The sequence below is a fragment of the Lampetra planeri genome, chromosome 39 (assembly GCF_965212315.1).
Source record: "Lampetra planeri chromosome 39, kcLamPlan1.2.h2, whole genome shotgun sequence".
NCBI classification, from domain to species: Eukaryota; Metazoa; Chordata; class Hyperoartia; order Petromyzontiformes; family Petromyzontidae; genus Lampetra; species Lampetra planeri.
The window spans coordinates 10,386,337-10,406,104 of NC_136145.1; the positions used below are offsets into that span (position 1 = coordinate 10,386,337).

General features: G+C 52.8%; 1 protein-coding gene across 5 annotated transcripts in view; it reads right to left on the reverse strand.

The window, feature by feature from the left end:
• The window catches only part of LOC144731621 (transducin-like enhancer protein 4), a 44,692-nt gene extending 25,228 nt beyond the window's left edge, over positions 1-19,464 (reverse strand). For 3 of the 5 annotated variants that reach the window (XM_078612812.1, XM_078612811.1, XM_078612810.1), the window contains exons 1-5: positions 19,408-19,464; positions 18,174-18,929; positions 11,383-11,480; positions 5,087-5,150; positions 430-474 (exon numbers count right to left, since the gene is read on the reverse strand). In XM_078612812.1, coding sequence (XP_078468938.1) covers positions 430-474; positions 5,087-5,150; positions 11,383-11,480; positions 18,174-18,197 — 231 coding nt within the window. In that variant the 5' untranslated portion in view covers positions 18,198-18,929; positions 19,408-19,464. Of the gene's footprint in view, positions 1-429; positions 475-891; positions 981-5,086; positions 5,151-11,382; positions 11,481-13,739; positions 14,405-18,173; positions 18,930-19,407 lie in introns of those variants that run through there. The other 2 variants (XM_078612813.1, XM_078612814.1) reach the window with 2 other exon arrangements.
• Between the last annotated feature and the right edge of the window lie 304 nt (positions 19,465-19,768).

Genomic DNA, 19,768 nt, shown 5'->3' on the forward strand with positions numbered 1-19,768 from the left:
CGTCCCAACGAGGTGCGGTGTGACGGGAGAAAAAAAAAACCCCTAAACCTCTGCACGCCGGGGTCCGTAATGTGCGCCAGTGTGGAGGAGCCTAGGAGTGAGTCTGCGAGCACCAGCGAGGGGCGTAGCACTTAAGAGTGAGATTTCACTCTGAAATATCACTCCACCGCCCCACTTAACCACTTTTTGCTATACTACTGCCTTGCCACTTCACCCTATAAATGCCTTTTTTTGTATAACCCACACAAGACGATCGCGGAAACTATATTTGACCAATCGCGTGTTTTTCTGTGCACGAAATGTTAATGACAACCGAGGATAAACCTACTGCCCGAAACAAACCCTAGGGGACCCACTCACCCCTCTTAGCGGGGAGACACCGACACCCACCCCACAGCCCCCACCCCCACAGTCCCCAGCCCTACTCACCTGCTTGTGCATTTCGATGTTGAGGCCGTAAGACATCTCGTAGTACTACCAAATAAAACACAAACACACACAAAGACAAAGATTCCCGGTGAAGCCTTAACAGACTGTAGGAGCAAGTGCTGTTAGCGAGTAGCACCTATCAAGGCCGGCACTGCACACGAGGGGGTGGGTGGCCAGCACCACTCCCGGCCGCGTTTGTCTTCCCAGTGGCGAGGTTTATACACCGCACCAGGTACTCAATTGAGGCCGGGCGGACCTAGGGTAGGCCCAAGACCAGTCCAGATAACCGTCACCGGTGTTGGCCATGAGCGGAAATTGAACCCGGGTCACTGGGTTCGTAGCACGAACCCTCCCCACACACACGCGCACACGCACACACACACGCGCGCGTTTGGCACACAAGGGGGGATGTTGCGGGCATCCCCGCAGGTGGCTGACACGGCCCCGGCCCCCTGAACTCACCCCAGACCCATGTCCTGTTTGCGACGCTCGCTCGCTCGCTCGTCTCCCGACACGGGACTCACGCTCCCTTCCTGCTTTGGCAGCAGAAATCGGTGCCGAAGTCAAAGGGAGCGCAGAGCGCACGCACCCCCCCCCCCCCGCAGAGGACGGTGAAGCAAATAGGCGAATCAGCGTATCGCTATTTAACCGGCTGGGAGGAGTTCGTGCGAAGCTGGTTTCACTCACCGGCTGGAAGCCGGGCGGCCCATCAGTACCATCACAACCTCACCGCGCTTTACTTTTTGAAGATAATCATCATTTGAGCGCATTTTCATCGCAGCGGTTGATTCTGAGGAGGGGTTGCCATTCCCAAGGCCTTATGAAATAAATCACGCGATTTTATTTCACGTGGTGGTGAACGGTTTGGTCAAATCGTGCTGTGTCACATTTACCGCCCGTACCTTCACCGTGCCCATCTTGTTGTTTCACTGTGGAGCTGTCAATACTTTTTTTTCATCAAAATGCTAATTGCAATTGTTCAGCATTTTGAGACGTATACTGCACAACCGACACCAGAGTATTAAAAAAAACGTAATTATTCGCACGTAAAGAGTTTTTGTTTATTTTGCCTTTGCGAATAAAAGGGAACGGTTCATAATGGGCAGCAGCAGCAGCGGAGTGGCGCTGCTGCTGCTGCGCCGTGTGATAGCAGATACATCTCCGGCTCCAGGTCGACTCTAACGGCGGGTGACGACCCACAGGGTCAGGGCTAAGCTGTCCTGGATCAGTGTCAAAAGTTACAAATGGTCAGGAGCTGAATGCCAATGTCGAGGTCTGCTGGCCACCAGAGAGCTTCGGGAGAGACTTCGTGCAGTTTTGCCATTCCTCCTCCGTTTAAGGAGTGTAGGCTACAGTGATTTACTGTGCGGTCCACAGTTTGGGTTGTACGGTTAAAGTAGCACCGCTGTGGCTGGTCTTAATTTTTGCATTTTATTTATGAAGCGGGCAGCGACCTGTTGATGTTCTGATGCGGTTGATGGTTCCACCACCGGAGTCTTCGAGCAGAAATGCAAGGCCCGGAGGTGCGATGTGTGGATATCGAATGAGGTGTTTATTCGGGACCTCCGCGTTATTCCGCGTTGTTCGCCAGCCTTCTTCCAGATCTGGGTTGAGATTCTAGGATGGTGACAGCAGCGCGATGCCAGCAGGGGGGTCGTGAGGTGTACAGTCAGTCCTCTTTGCGTTCCTGAAAGTGTCGCGTTGCGTGAACACGCGACGACTTGGCCTGAGCCTGAACATAATGGATTGATGAGCATCGTGCCGATTAGGCGTATGAGAGAAACGGCATCTGGTGATTTTTTGACAACTTCAGCAGTAGGCCACGACGATCAAACGGAGTCGTAGGCAGCAGAGGGCAATCGCTGCTGTTGCCAATCTTCTGTTTGTGACGCAGGAAACCAGTTTCTGAGGGTGGCGAAGGCAGCCATCCGTTTGCAGCAGCTATGGGCAATTGGGAATCTGGCTTGTTCGGGAGGCAGTTTCATCAGCTTGGAGGTGGAGGACCAGAGGGATATCGTGACCCTGTAGCTGGAGTGCAAGTCTTGTGGCTTTCTGCGTTTCCGAATTACGATGCCTTTGGCTTGCTTCCGGTAATAAAATAACATAAGAACTATATAAGCGCCAGAACCAACTATTGTGGCCGTGGCTTTGTGTGTCCTACGCTGCTGTAAGCTCACGTGAACACACGACAAGAGCCCTACAGCCAAGTGTTTACATTTCCTGAACTAGGCTCCTCCAAGTTGCACGCCGGCTTCAGGAAATACGTGTGAGCTGTTCTCCAACACGAAGAGTTGCTACCGCTCATCGAGAGATACGAAAGGATGCTTATGTCTTGTCACGTGATGGCGACGGTTCGATCGGGATTTAATTTGAGGAAGGGGGGTCGGGGGGGGGGGGAAGGTAAAAAAAGAAAACGAGAATGTGCAGGGCTGGGCGATGGCACCCGCTCAGCGCGTGGCTCCGCGGTCTCTTGAACTCACGCTACAGCGACTATCCGAGCGCCGCCAATCTAAACTAGAAACTAAACTATGTTTTTATTTTACCAGGTAAGGCCCACTGAGCTGAATAGCTCATTTTCAGAAGCAAACCTGCTTATCACAAATGATAGCTCGACGAAGTGGCTTATCGCGTGGAAATGTATAGCAGCCAAATACTCTAAACGCCTGACATTGATTCTAAATGTGGAGAGATAGACCGGAAGACCCGGAGAAAAATCCACGTGACCACGAGGAGAGAGACACGCAAACTCCAAATATACAGCAGGGGTCAGGGTCAGGATCGAACCCACGACCTCCTGCATACCTGGCGAGGTAGTCAACATCTACCACGACCTCCTGCATACCAGGCGAGGTAGTCAACATCTCACTGGATAGAGAGACCCACGACCTCCCGCACACCAGGCGAGGCAGTCAACATCTCCTAGCCACCGCGGTGCCCAATCTCTCCGCATCCTGGCAGAACGCGACGCCGATCACGGCTGGATGTGGAACGCGTGCGTGGCGGTGGCGGCGGGGTTTGGAATCGTTTCTTCGTGCGACCCCACCGTGACGGCGAGAGCCGGAGGCACGACGGTTTGGGGGGGGGGGACGACGTCGACGGCGTGGAGACCGCGGCGGCGGTGGCAGCGGCGCCGGCGTGTTTGAAGGCGAACGTTGCCGCCTGAGCACACACGCTTAACGGAGCGTCATCTCGAGTCAACCCGCCCCAGCAAACACTCGCGGACGCCTTCAAAGTGCCCCTCGGGTCAACCCTCGACAAATGTTTCAAAAGGCAAACGGCGAGAACCGACCGCGACCCGTTGCAAATCTGAGTAAAATTTACGGGATAACGGCGACGCTGTTCAAGATACGCACGGCCAGCCTTCCTGGGGCACAAACAACAAAGATCGATTGGATACCAATAGAGGCGCTGCCACGCAGTCTTCTTTTGTTATGTCGGGTGTGGGGGGGGGTTGGTGGAGAGGGAAATAAAGCGGAGAGCAGCTCACGAACCTCACGTCGCCCTTGCAAAAAGGGGGCGGCGTGTCATGGGCCTGAGTGTTTAAGCTGATGTTGACTCGTTACGCAGGTGACGATCCCGTTTAACCGGTTGCCCGGCTGTGATTCGTTGGAGATCCGTGGTGCAGCAACAACAAAAACAAAACACATCGACGTTGCAGAGAATGGGCCTGTCATTTCATCTTCTGGTAAAGTATTGAGCACCACTACTACTTGTTGATATTTATTTTACTTTAACCGCATTTCAACCCAAGGGTTCGTTTACTCTACTGTGACAACAGTGTCCTATTAAACCAGGGGTTGTGAACCTTCACTTTACTGAGGCGGCCGAATAGGATATTTTAAAACCAATGGGGAGCCACACAAAGTCAGTCACTGCACGACGCTGCGCTTTTAGATACGCTTCTGTGGCCGTCTGGAACACTCTTCCTTCAGATATTTGGAAGTGACTGGGAACTATGCACTTTTAAATAATCTAGATTGAAAACTAATTTCTTTTGAACTGATTTTAGTTTGTTGTCCCCCCACTGCACCTCCGATAAGCATGTTTGGCTACGTACGGTGCGAAAGAAGTTCAACACACATACGCATATTAGTTGACACAAAAGTTTAAACCAGGTGGGGATTCGCATGCATTCACCGTGAGTGCACCACAACTGGGAACACGAGAGCTGACTGAGCGCAGCGCTGTCAACATGTCAAAAAATATTCCCCACCAGTGCCCGATTAGTGCGGCGAAGATGTGGTGATGGATAAATATAATTCTCGAGCCGTTTCAAATTGGATGGCCTCACGTGGCTGCGGGCCACGTGAAAGAAATTCGCGGTCCGCATGAAATTCATTTGCGGTCTGCGTTAAAGGAATTTGTAGTCCATATGAAATGAATTTGCAGTCCATGTGCATGTGAAAATGAATTTTGGGGCCCACGTGAAATAAAATTGTGGGCCACGTGAGACGAAGTCACAGGCCAGATGTGGCCCACGGTCCATAGGGTCCCCCCCCGCCACAACTCCGAACGCCCACACGTGGCCCAATGCGTTTGTAATCGGTCGCCATCCACAGAGCAGCGAGTTAGGCGTGGCGGTGGCAATGACGAGCCTCACGCAAGGGTTCACTGTTGGGTAGACGCCACGCGGGGTTGTGTGGATTGACGCTCTCACCATCACGTAGTGCCTCTGAATCTCCGTCTTCTCATTGCTGAGCTTCTCGCATTCGAGCTTGAGACTGCAGGAAGGACGCGGTCGGCAGGGGTGGGGGTGGGTCGGGAGGGGGGGTGGAGGGGGGTGCAGGACAGAGTGTAACCCCCCACACACACAATCACCGAGGCCACCAACATCGATCAGCATCCTCCGCCACGCGAGCGTCACCGCGCCCGCCGCCTTTAATTAAAATTAAGTGATTACGCGCCGTCCTGCCCATGCGTCTCTCTGGCACGCGGCTGTGCCGAGAATCTTAAACGGGTGGAGCCGCGGCAGCGCCCGAGCATGACCGACCCCACAGGGTGGCACAGGGTGGAACAGGGTGGCACAGGGTGGAACAGGGCCGCACAGGGTGAAACAGGGTGGAACAGGGCCGCACAGGGTGGAACAGGGTGGCACAAGGTGGAACAGGGTGGCACAGGGTGGCACAAGGTGGCACAGGGTGGCACAGGGTGGCACAGGGTGGAACAGGGTGGAACAGGGTGTAACAGGGCCGCACAGGGTGGCACAGGGTGGCACAGGGTGGAACAGGGTGGCACAGGGTGGAACAGGGTGGAACAGGGTGGCACAGGGTGGAACAGGGTGGCACAGGGTGGCACAGGGTGGAACGGGGTGGCACAAGGTGGAACGGGGTGGCACAGGGTGGAACAGGGTGGCACAGGGTGGAACAGGGTGGCACAAGGTGGAACAGGGTGGAACAGGGCCGCACAGGGTGGAACAGGGTGGCACAGGGTGGCACAGGGTGGCACAGGGTGGAACAGGGTGGCACAGGGTGGAACAGGGTGGAACAGGGTGGCACAGGGTGGAACAGGGTGGCACAGGGTGGCACAGGGTGGAACGGGGTGGCACAAGGTGGAACGGGGTGGCACAGGGTGGAACAGGGTGGCACAGGGTGGAACAGGGTGGCACAAGGTGGAACAGGGTGGAACAGGGCCGCACAGGGTGGAACAGGGTGGCACAGGGTGGCACAGGGTAGAACAGGGTGGCACAGGGTGGAACAGGGTGGCACAGGGTGGCACAGGGTGGAACAGGGTGGCACAGGGTGGAACAGGGTGGCACAGGGTGGCACAGGGTGGAACAGGGTGGCACAGGGTGGCACAGGGTGGAACAGGGTGGCACAGGGTGGAACAGGGTGGCACAGGGTGGCACAGGGTGGCACAGGGTAGAACAGGGTGGCACAGGGTGGAACAGGGTGGCACAGGGTGGCACAGGGTGGAACAGGGTAGAACAGGGTGGCACAGGGTGGAACAGGGTGGAACAGGGTGGAACAGGGTGGCACAGGGTGGCACAGGGTGGAACAGGGTAGCACAGGGTGGAACAGGGTGCCACAGGGTGGAACAGGGTGGCACAGGGTGGCACAGGGTGGCACAGGGTGGAACAGGGTGGAATAGGGCCGCACAGGGCCGCACAGGGTGGCACAGGGCCGCACAAGGCGCACAGCAGCGCACGCGAAGCTAACGATCACACGTGTGGAGTTGTGTGCAGCCGGCCACTGAAGGGGGAGGGGGGTGTTGTTTTCCAATGGTGGGGACCCCCCCCTCTGTTTTGTCTCCTTTGTACTTCATGCTTTGTTTATTTTGTGCTCCCACTCCCACCACAACCCCCGGGTTTGTGTATTTTTCCCGGTCTTATAGGACACTATGCTGCTCGTGGTGCAATTACATGAAGAAAAACGTCCATACTGAACACTTGAGAATGGCCGACAAAAGTAGATATCACAGAACCACTTCTGAAAACCCGTCAGGTGACCTCTTATCCACATTCCTCACCTCTTGAATGGCAGTCAAACCGATATATTTTTACAACTCTCAGAACTTGTAATTTTGGCCAAGAAAGTGAAAAAACTAATTTAGGATGATGGTTTTCTTTTGGAGCTGATGGCCATCAACTCACTCCACAAAATCCGGTGCAATCACAGGCTTAGACCTGGACTCGAGCCCATTGTCTCAGTGGTGCCGGCTCAGCGTTTTATGAATTGGAGCCACTCGCTCATCTCGTGCTCTTTAATGTATTTAAAAAAAAAGAACATACGGTGATATGGTTGGCGCCATGCTGACAAGGCTAATGAGGCTGCCTCACATGGACACTGTGCTCGCCAAAAAGTTCACCCACGTACCGCGCCTCCCCTGGGCCAGCACGGTGGCGCAGTGGTCAGCGCCTTACACCACGAACCCCAGCGGTCCGAGTTTGATTGCAGGCCTCGGCAAACACCAGTGGCCAGGGCCGGATTAATATTTTGTAGGCCCCTGGGCTACAGCTACTGTGAGGCCCCCAGCAATATTTTCAAAAGGAAAACAAAGTAAAAGAAAATGTATTTTTACAAGGCTAACAACAAATGAAATTCAGCATTCACAAATGAAAAAACTCTTCACTTAATCTCTGCCAGCGGCGTGTGACCTCTGAACCGGTCCAGGACACCCTACACCCCTTCACCAACCCGCACTGACAAGGCCTGGGTGAGGTATGGCTAAACAAACCCCATGACCGCAAGGCGTGGCGATGATTAGACGTCCATGTACGATGCACGTCTTGGGTAATGTCGTATGTGGAGACACCGCGGTGGCTCGGAGATGTTAACTACCTCGCCTTGTATACAGGACGTCATGGGTTGGATCCCAACCCTGACGGCTGTATATTTGGAGTTTTCAGGTTCTCCCTGTGATAGCGTGGACATTTCTTTGGGTTTCCTCTCCACATTTAGAATTAATAAACGGTTAGGGCATTTGGCTGCAATGAGATAAGGCACTTCGTTGAGCTATCATTTGTGGCCAGGTTTGCTTCTGAAAAAAAGAGCTAAAAAGCTCAGTGGGGGCCTTACCTGGTCAAATAAAAATGTGTACGTCGCGATTGCCCACGCGGTAGGAAGCCCACGATCCAGCCCTCCGTCTCCGCTATTTGGCGGAAATGTGCTAGAGATTGTTACAACTCACACTGCCAGGAAAGTGTCTGCCCATTATTATTTTAGAAAATGAACCCCCCACTGACATTAAAATATTCGCTGTAACATGACGAATAATGAGACTTTTCTTAAGTAAGGCACGAACAAAACAATTGCAAACACAGCCCCAATTTTCCTTTCAATAATGCCGATGAATATTAATTATTAGCGCGTGACCTATTTGCGTTTGGGATTATTCTGTGCATGTGAATTCTGGCGAGGCCGCGCTAATGCCATCTCCCCGGTTGAGAATATGTGTCTCGGGCAACTCCCGCTCGGGTATCGTACGTGTCAACAACCAGTAAGGGTTCAAACACAGTGAGACTCCGACTGAAAACCCTTGGGGAAAATCCCAATAAACTGAGGTAGAAATCCAAGAAACCAGAAAGGAAAACCAATAAACCGAGCGGGAACCTCTAGAAACTGAGAAGGAAACATAATACACCGAAGGAACCCAAATTAACTGAGAGGGAAACCCAAAATAGAGGGAAACCCAAATAACTTATAGGGAAATCCCAAGAAACTGGGAAGGAAACCCAATAAAACGAAGTTAACCAAAAGAAGCTGAGAAGGAAATCCAACACATCTCAGAGGAAAAACCAAATAACTGACGCACAGAAATGTTTAACTTTGATGCAGTAGGCTCTTTAAAAAAAACGAGATTGTGCACCAATAGGGGGCTAATATCCACCACTTAGTGAACATTCCCACGCGAAATTAAATAATAATAAGACAACCCTTGGATAGTTACTCTTTGGTTATTTCGGTAAAGTCACGTAGAAAGAAAAGAAATTAAATAACAGAATACGACGTTTCGATTCCAACACAAGCAATCGTCATCAGGTAGAAAACAAACCTAGTAAACTTAGAAATATAATGTAATGCAACACAGAGAGTCGGTTAATACACAGTTAACGAATGGCCTGGTTGATTACGTTCTTCCTAAGATTGCTCAATTAGAAGTTAAGTGTGATATTTTACTAAGTTTGTTTTCTCAAACTTCCTATTTCTCTCTCTAAAATTGACCAGACTTCGAAAGGTCCATTTGCTCTTTCTCTCCCCCGGCCGCTATGGGGTGGATTTCCACACAACTCTCTCATTGAAATGTTAATTTCTCTACTCCCCCCCCTCTCTCTCTGTCCCACCTCCCCTCTCTCTATTTAAGGCCTCGACACAGAGGCGTTGTTTCTCTATGTGTTGTCTCCTCTTTGCTTGTGTGTGTGTCTGTCTATGTGTCTCCGTGTATGTGTTTTGTCTCTCTCTCAAATTTAGCAATCTTTGGAAGAACGTAATCAGCCAGGTAGGGTGTTGACTGTTGTGTTAGCCAACTCTCTGTGTTGTATTGCATTATATTTATAAGTATACTAGGTTTGTTTTCTACCTGATGACGATTGCTTGTGTTGCAATCGAAACGTCGTATTCTGTTATTTATTTTCTTTCTACGGGACTTTACCGAAAGAACCAAAGAGTAATTCCTGCAGTCACGAAAGCTTCAAATTATCCTTGGATAGTTGTCATTAGTTTCCTGCTGTTTCCTTTTGGAGCCGACCCTCACAAGATAAGACCAGAACCACGGTCGGCAGCAGCTGGCCGTGCACCGCTGAGTGTTCGTCAGGTAAAAAACTATTTCCGGGTAAACAACAATTGTCAGCATCTACATCATTAAACCTCCTTTGCCAGTACCAAAATATAATAATAGGGTTTCCCCCCTTTTTTTGGCAACAAAACTGAAACCTTTTTACAAGGAATCATGTCTGCATTAACCACAATACTTGTGGTCAAAATGCAAAAAAAACACACTCTGATAATATATGCATTGTCCTTGAAACTGATTGGTCCACACCAGAGACGGCTTTTTGAGCCTCGTCTCAATTGGTGCTCGACCAGAGGACGCCAAAAGTAATTCAGGCTCGGGATAACCCCGAGCCCTCCTCTGGTCTAGCACCAATTGAGACGAGGCTCAAAAGAAAGCCGTCTCTGGTGTGGACCAATCAGTTTCAAGTCAAGGACAATGCCATATACTATCAGAGTGTGTTTTTTGTTCGCATTTTGACCACAAGTATTGTGGTTAATGCAGACATGATTCCTTGTAACAAGGTTTCAGTTTTGTTGCCAGAAAAAAAGGAGAAAAACCCTATTATAACAATTGTCAGGTAAACAACAATTGTAAAGTAAACAATAATTGTCAAGTGGCCAAGTAAACAATTGTCAGGTAAACAACAATCATCAAGTAAATAATTGTCAAGTAAACAATTGTCAGGTAAACAACAATCGTAAAGTAAACAACAATCGTCAGGTAAACATAAACATGAAAATCCATGGCGCGGCCGCGAGACAACTTGGCACCGTCAGAGCCAAGCGTGGAATCGTTGGTGAGACGCGACGACGCGTGGGAGGGGAGTCGGTGGATCATCGCGCGCTACCTGCGCCGTCAACACCAACCCGCCAAGACCCCGAGCGCCAAGCTGAGCGAGCGAAAGTAGCGCGGAGGTTCGTGGTTCAAGCGCACGGCCACCCCTGGTTAATACTACGGGCGTATTAACCGTAAATACTACTACGCCGTTGGCATCAGTGGACATTATCAAATCCCGAAAATTACTCGGTTGTAATCCCGAGTTTACCGACCAATGCCCACTATTTAGGCCAGTGCTGCATCACATCTTGCCACACAGGGACAGCTGCCATACGCTTGGGGGTCCCCGAGGATCAATCGAGAGAAAAACTACAGTTGGGGCATTGAATGATCTAGATAGTCAGTTCTGCTATAATGCTGCGTGTTGTTTTTATAACGCGAATTGGATATAATGAAATTTTTCCATAACGTGTATTCTTCGGGAATGCAAACTATTGCGCCATAGGGGAGCTGACTGTATTTAATAAACGCTTTCGCACAAATGCCAATCCTTATTCCCCAACTCCTTATCTATCGCGACCTCGTACCGTAAGCGCTCACCCCGCATATACCAGCAACGGCTGTTGACGCCCTCGCTGGAACCAAGTTGAATAAGCGCCATTGGTGTTCAACATTGCAGGCACATTTACTGACTTGACGGGTAAGAACTTACAATATGGGTCTAAGCCATCAGCATGAAGGGGGGGTGGGCTTAAGTGCATCGAGGACCCCTCTCCCCACCCCTTATTTCCGAAACCCCGGAGATGTGAGGCCACACCAAGTCGTGGGTGGTACGGGTAGCTCATGCCACGCCGGTCACTGGGAAGGGCCTTGCGCAGGTCGACCGCCCGAGCGAGACGAATCCGGCCAATGGGTCGGCACCTGGTGGGGGTGCCCCCGGCAGGTCACCTGGGCGTGGGCTCTCACCTGTGGTACTGCGCCTGCAGGAACTGGAACTCCTCTTTGATGCGGTCGCAGGCCTCGTTGATCGCCGCCTTGAAGGGGGGCGCGCTCTGCGGGGGCACCTGCGGAGAGCGTCAACAATAACTCTCAGCATCGGACCTTGCCTGGCCGCGTCGGTGAAAGTCGATCGAGGCTCGCAAACGAGATTACATTTAACGACGCGCTCGGGTGTACAGCAGTGCACGTGGTGTGTAAAAACCCTCGGCCTTATCCAGACCACCAGCTCAAAAAGGACTGAACGTGCGGCAATTTTGTCGTTTAGACCATCGCGTGGCCATCATTGATTGCACTGTAGTGATGAGTCCGAATGAGGATGAAACCGGTCTACATTTGTGTCTTCGTTTCACCGGTTGCCTGTCACGCTGGCATCTAAACGCTGTTATTAAATACCTCAATCATTCAACGTTAACCACGCTACGCCACTGGCCGGCGACAGTCCACTTCACGGCGACAGAAGAAGCTGAGGGACCGAGGCGGGGATGGCATTGCCGGGCGGTAGCGCGTCTGCAACCTGTTGCAGAGGTTTGCGGCTCGAACCCAGTGCCCACTCTGGTCATCGCTGCGGTGCGCATTAACCTAAAATAAACAACACCAGCCGTCCGCTTCACGGTGGAGGTTTGAGATCCCACGTGCGTGGGCCTCGTGTGCCAACGCCAAGGTCAACATTCGGCACTTTTGAAAAACCACCTTGCAAGTTTTTTCACTGGGTCAAGCTACGTACCGAATCGTCGTTTCCCCGACCGTAAAGGCTTTTGGCGGATGGTTACAAACGTCTGTGAAACAGCAAACAGCGCCACCGTGACGATAGCCTCGCGCTATAGGAATGGCGCGAATACCAGCCGTACCAAATAATAATAATTGTTGTTGTTATTGTGCGAGCCTCCAGGGCAACAGCACAGAGAGCTCGGGGGGTGAGTTCACGACCCCTGGTGAGCCGGCCATTGTGTTCTCGCTTAGCGCGGCCGCACGCATCGGGGCACACGCACAAAGGGGAATTAAACCCCGATTGTGCGGGTGTCAAGAAGGGACTTAGTTTGCGTTTTTTCCCCAATCCTTCCTGAATGAGAATTTCTAGATTTTCAACGAGCATGCATGCACGCGTGTGCCCGTACAAGCGTGTGCGGAAAGCGGCAGCGCAGTGGATTGCGAACCCGGCGACTCGAGTTCGATTCCCGCTCACGACCAATAACAGTGGGCCTCCCATAGGTCGACTCAGCCTTACATGAATACCTGGTGACGGTGTGTAAACATCAGCACTGGGGAAACAAAGGTGGCTGGGTGTGACGTGGCGGCCTCGATGGTGCTTTCTGTGGCAGATTTGTGTCAGAACAGCGCCACGTGTTTAAGCAAAATAAATAACATTGACTTGACTTCATAGGCTCTGGCTAACGACACTTGCACGAGCAGTCTGTTAAAGGTCTGGCCGGGGGATCTTTGTCTTTGCATGACGAGTGAGTGTGTGTGTGAGTGTGTGTGCGAGGGTGTGTGCGAGGGTGTGTGAGTGTGTGTGAGAGGGTGTGTGTGTGAGTGTGTCTGCGAGTGTGAGTGAGTGTGAGGGTGTGTGAGTGAGTGTGAGGGTGTGTGTGTGTGAGAGGGTGTGTGTGAGTGTATGTGTGAGTGTGTGTGCGAGGGTGTGTGAGTGTGTGTCAGTGATTGTGAGAGGGTGTGTGTGTGTGTGTGCGAGTGTGAGTGAGTGTGAGGGTGTGTGTGTGAGAGGGTGTGTGTGAGAGGGTGTGTGTGAGTGAGTGTGTGTGTGAGTGTGTGTGCGAGTGTGTGTGAGTGTGTGAGTGTGTGTTAGTGTGTGTGAGTGAGTGTGAGTGTGTGTGAGTTGGTGTGTGCGAGTGTGTGTGAGTGAGTGAGTGTGAGAGTGTGTGAGGGTGAGAGTGTGAGAGTGTGTGAGGGTGTGAGTGTGTGTGTGAGTGTGTGAGTGTGTGTTTGAGTTAGTGTGTGCGAGTGTGTGTGAGTGAGTGAGTGTGAGTGTGTGAGAGTGTGTGTGAGTGTGTGTGAGTGAGTGTGAGTGAGTGTGTGTGTGCGAGTGTGTGTGAGTGAGTGTGAGAGTGTGTGAGGGTGTAAGTGTGAGAGTGTGTGAGTGTGAGAGTGTGTGTGTGAGTGTGTGAGTGTGTGTTTGAGTTAGTGTGTGCGAGTGTGTGTGAGTGAGTGTGAGTGAGGGTGTGAGTGTGAGAGGGTGTGAGTGAGTGTGTGTGAGTGTGTGTGTGAGTTAGTGTGTGCGAGTGTGTGTGAGTGAGTGTGTGTGAGTGTGAGAGTGTGATATCTGGCGAGATTTGCACTTCTCAAGTCCCTGAGTGAGCAAAACATCGAACCGGAAAGAAGCGAGGGCTGAGCGCGCCAGACGTAAACAAGCCTTCGCCCTCTCGACTTTCTTTCAGGAAACCGACATCGATTTCCTAACGATCGGTCTTCTTCAGTCTGGGTCCAACGACATCCGTCAATCTTTACTCAGCACGTGGGGCCGTTTAGGGGGTGAAGTCTACGAAGAGACAGCAGTAAAATAAACGCCGGAGAGAGCGGAAGGTAAACAAACATGAAACAAGTCGGTGGTCGCATTCACAGCGGACGTTGGCGAATGGAAAAGTGGCGAGCAGCCTTTGGGAGCTCCCGGAGGGGTTCGCGAGTCGTGCCGCGTTGCTCTCCGGCCTCGGTGAACGAGACGTCAAGAGGTCGTCGCGGAGCCTTGCCGGCGATGCCGTCACACAGCTTGGCCATTGCTTCCTTCTTGCTGCTAGATCCTTTCGTTGATGTTGCAAAGTTGGCACTCTGACCTCAGGAGGACGGCTCTTCGCAGTTTCATCATCACCACCGTCTGCCTGGCTTTGGGTGACACTCTGCTGCTGATGTCCAATTCACCCTTGAAGAAGCGTTCTATAGCTCAACGGGCTTCACTCGGGAAGTAAACTTCTGATTCTGCGGTCTTCTCCCATGGTCACCAACCTCTGGGTGCCACTCCGATGCCCGTATCGACAAAACCTGCCCTCTGTCTTCACCATGCACACCACGCGTCCCACCAATCACCCTCCACACCACGCGTCCCACCAATCACCCTCCACACCACGCGTCCCACCAATCACCCTCCACGCCACGTGTCCCACCAATTACCCTCCACGCCACGTGTCCCACCAATCACCCTCCACGCCACGTGTCCCACCAATCACCCTCCACGCCACGTGTCCCACCAATCACCCTCCACACCACGCGTCCCACCAATCACCCTCCACGCCACGTGTCCCACCAATCACCCTCCACGCCACGTGTCCCACCAATTACCCTCCACACCACGTGTCCCACCAATCACCCTCCACACCACGTGTCCCACCAATCACCCTCCACACTACGTGTCCCACCAATCACTCTCCACGTCACGTGTCACACCACTCACCCTCCACACCACGCGTCCCACCAATCACCCTCCACACCACGTGTCCCACCAACCACCCTCCACACCACGTATCACACCACTCACCCTCCACACCACGCGTCCCACCACTCACCCTCCACACCACGTGTTCCACCAATCACCCTCCACACCACGTGTCCTACCTATCGCAAATACCTCCGTCTCCCCCCATTTACAACTCCAACCCTTTCGAGTTGCGTTCCAATCACGGCTCCACCCAAGTTTCTTACCCTCTTACCCTTCCCGAGAAGTTTCCCAGCCGCCTCTCCGCATGCAAATTAGATGGAGCTCATTCGGCACTGCGGGCGAACGCGGCCCCCAGCGCTGGAAAATTCAGCCGAGCGCCGCCGCTCCCCCCCATCATCACCATTCACACAACCAAGCGCGATCCATTGATCACGCGGCTGTCCTTCAACCCGCAGAGGGTGAGAGCCCTTACCCTTTAGATTTGAAGCTTTCGTGACTGCAAGGAATCATCTTCTTAGGTTTTTTCGGTAAAGTCACGTAGAAAGTAAAATAAAATAAAAACAAAAATCACGACGTTTCGGAGGCAACACAATGACGGAGACTTGTGTTGCCTCCGAAACGTCGTGATTTTTGTTTTTATTTTACTTTCTACGTGACTTTACCGAAAAAACCTAAGAAGATGAGCCCTTACCCTCTATTGCAACAGCGGTTTGTCCGACGGACGCGATCGCCTCCCCCCCCCCCGGCATATGAACGTGGAATTTACACCACCACTGTGGCCAAGATGCTGTGAACGCCGACGCATCGAAGCTCACGTGAGCCTGGAAAATAACGTTTCGACTTTGCAACGGAGACGCCGGATGACGGAGCATCCGTTCATGTCGATCGTGAAATTAATGAGCACCGAAACTGCACTGATGTTAGTAGTAGTGCGGTACAAACTGAAATAAACGAATCTATTTTTTCTATTTTACCAGCTGAGGCTCACTGAGCTATGTAGCTCTTTTTCAGAAGCGACCTGGCTATCACAAATGTTAACGAAGTTGCTTATCATGTGTAACTGTAAAGTAGCAGCCAAAGACTCTAAACGCGTGATGTTAATTCTAAATGTGTTGGGAACACCCGGAGGACCCGGAGAAAAATCCACGCAACCACGAGGAGAGATAAAAACACGCAGACTCCTAATGTACAGCAGGCGTCAGGGTCGGGATCGAAGCCACGACCTCCTCTGCATACCAGGCTCGCTTTGTCGCTCGCTTTCCCCAAGGCACGCGGAGCGAAACTCGAACGCCGTGGCTTCCTCGCTTCTGAGCGAAAGCTCTGGCAGGATGTCATGATCTTCGTTCACCGACCGATTGAGTGCCCACTGAGAATACGCGTTTTTTTGCAAGAGGCTGATGGGAATGTGATAATAAATACATTTTAAAACACCCCACCACCTTTGTTAAACTACCTCAAACATTAGTCAACTTCATAGTATCCCATCACAAAGCAACATAAATAAATACTGCCCAAACATATGAAAAATTATTGGCTTTACCCTTTCAATGCCGGAGAGGGTAAGGACCAAATATTGTGTCACCATAGAGAGTACTACTGCCCAAGCAGTCACTCACACTTGTTGACAAGTGATGTGACAGTACGTACAGGCGATCCACTTACAGACACCCCACTACACTCACACACTGTAGCACAGTATCCACAACAGCTGCAGGCCTCCCGTAAACCACCGCGACTCCTCGTGTGGCCACTCCCAGTCTCAATCCCTGCCCTCTCCCCGCCGCCCGCTGTGAAAACAGACGACGCTCCATGACGCATCGAGGCCCTGATGTTGAACTTTTTTTCGCACCGTGCTAATCGGAGGTGCGGATGCAGCCTCTTCCTTCCGATCCTCGTCTCTCCTGGCTCGTTGGTCCCGTTTTTCAATTCCTTTAACATCCTTTTCCTCTCGTTTCCCATTCCTCCTCTACTCCCTTCCCCTTCCCGTTCATTGTTCTTCCTCACTAAATGACATCCTCGGCTCTGCACACAATCCCGCGGTGTGGTACAACGGGGTGCAACGTTTTCTCTTTTGATAAATGACCGTCGAGAAAAAGCAGCGTGTTTACTCGGAGCCTCTGCCAATCTCAACACACGTGCACACCACGTCCTCTGTGAGAAATTGGAGCCACCACTTTCACAGCGTTCAATCACCTGCTGAGGTCGTTGGACATCGGTGGGGTATCTGTAAATTGATCGCCGTGCACATTTGCAGTTGTAATTCAGGCCGTGCTCATGAAGCCATTCAGTCAGCGGCGACTTCCTCCTCAAATGAGTACTGCCATTGAGACATCGGTGCTCGCCTGTTAACAACTCTGAGCCAGTGGTGGGAAATCCACGTCACTATGGCGGGAACGAGTCTCCCCATGAGACAACCGTGGATCACGTCGCTGCAATATCAAACCTCTCAACCCACGCGGTTTACCCCGGATTCTGGTACAGGGAAATAGAGTTTTCAGGTCCATACGGCGTACAGCCGTTTCATCTATACGGGCAACAAAATATTAATTGTCTATTTGGGTGTGTGTCTCCCTTGTGATGGGACTTTGTAGGATGAATGCTGAGATTTATAAGGGCACGGGGTGACCAATAAGGTCTGAATTGGTCTGTAATCAGGTAGGGCACTGATAAGGGGTTGACAGGAATGCAATAGTGGCACTCATTGTAACGACCTCGAAGCGATGATGGGGCCGAGTTAATCCTCTCAACCGGGATTTGAATTCGTAACTTTCTGATTGGCTCCACAACTGGCGGACATGGCGACGTGAGGTCAACGTTGGCACGTGCTTGGAACCGTTGGAACAATGTTGCACCAACGTTGTTCCAACGTTTACAGGGCCGCTGAGTCCACCGTGCTCATTAAGGTATGGAGGTGGAGTAGGGTCGCCACATGCCCGGGTGCCACCAGCAAAGTCCGTGAATTGGCATCCGTTTGCGTTGGGTGACACGACTTGATTTGTACCCAGATCTGGGAATCGTGATTGCTTGGAACTCCATTCCCACAGCAGACGGCGGAGTGACGTTTGATGCCTGGCCGAGCTGTGGACCGAGGAGCACGTCCCCCGGGTTCGCTCCGCGGGAAGGGGGCGGCGACCCTTGCGCGGATGAATGAGTGAACGAGTAGTTACGTAACTGAGTATGTGAAGGACTGAATGAGTTAATAAATGAGTGCATACGAAGAGTACATGGCTACGTAAATGAGTGAGTGAATTAGTACGTGACTGAGTACGTGAATGACTGAATACATAAATGAGTGAATGAATTAATCAGTGATCTGGACCCCAGCTTAGGTGGACCCCAGCTTAGGTGAACCCCGGCGTGCCGGTGCGATACTCACGGGGTGTCGACCCTGCGAGAACATCCTCCGACTCCTCCACCACCTCCACCTCCTTGTCCACCGCCTTCTCCACCACCTCCAACTCCTTGTCCACCTCCAACTCCTCCAACTCCTCCACCTCCAACACCTTGTCCACCGCCTTCTCCACCACCACCAACTCCACCACCGCCGCCGCGCACTCGCGCCGCCCACACAGCTCCGCGTTGTTCAGCAGGAGACAGAAACTCCAGACGGAGACCAACAAACAAACTCCGCGGCGTCGTCAGCGACTTCGCACGGCGGCGCCAGCGGTGACGACGACGGCGGCAGCAGCAGCAGCCATCACCATCCGTGCCTGTGAAGCAGCCAGCCACCGCTGTCAGTCACCCTCCTCCGCGTGTCACCCTCCTCCGCGTGTCGCCCTCCTCTCCGTGTCGCCCTCCTCCCGGTGTCACCCTCCTCCGCGTGTCACCCTCCGCCCGTCACTGGCGCGCGCGCACGAGGAGTCGGTGGGGCGCCGTGGCCCCGGAGATGACGAGTCGACGAGACGAGGTCGACTGGAAAGAGATGATGGTGATGATGGAGGAGGAGGTTGACTGGACAGAGATGATGTTGATGATGATGATGAAGGAGGAGGTTGGGTGTGTGGGGAACGCGCCGCGGGCTCTCGATCGGCTCCTCTGCCGCTCTCCGTGCCGACAACGCAGACGCCCCCCCCGCCCCCCTCCGTGTAGCCCACAGCAGGACTGGGTGGGGGCAAGCGCTGTTAGCGAGCACCTGGTAAGGTCGGCACACACAAACACACACTCAGCACACACACCAACACACACACTCGCAGCACACACACCAACACACACACTCACAACACTCACACACACAAACACACTCTCACACAGACACTCACACACAGACACTCACACACACACACTAAGCACACACACCAACACACAGCACACACACACACCAACACACACACTGGCAGCAGACACACACTCACACACTGTCAGCACGCACAAACACACACTCACACACTCACCCGCAGCAAACACACCAACACACACACTGGCAGCACACACACACACTCGAAGCACACACACACACACTGGCAGCACACACACACACTGGCAGCACACACACACCAACACACAAACACACTGGCAGCACACACACACTCACACACTGGCAGCACGCACAAACACACACACACCAACACACACAAACACACTGGCAGCACACACACACTGGCAGCACGCACGGGCAGCGTGCTGCTGCTGCTCTCCGTGTGTCCAAGACGCCTCCTCGCACGCAGCGCGCGCTGCGCAGTGTGGGCAAGACGAGGAGGATTCAAGTCCCGGGCCAATGGGAGATGCATACGGGGTGGGGATGGCTGGGGGGGGGGTCCTCCGCCCCCCCCGCCCAAACGACACCCCCCTCAAATACCCACCACGGGTCACACACACAAAGACCCCCCCCCCCGTATCTTCTTGGCAAGACTGTTTCGGCAAGCAAGTTGCGCCTATGACGGCGGGTGCTGCGCACGAGGGGCTGCGTGGCCAGCACCACGCCCGGCCGCCTTTGTCTCCCTGAGTGGCGATGTTTACACACGGCGCCACGTG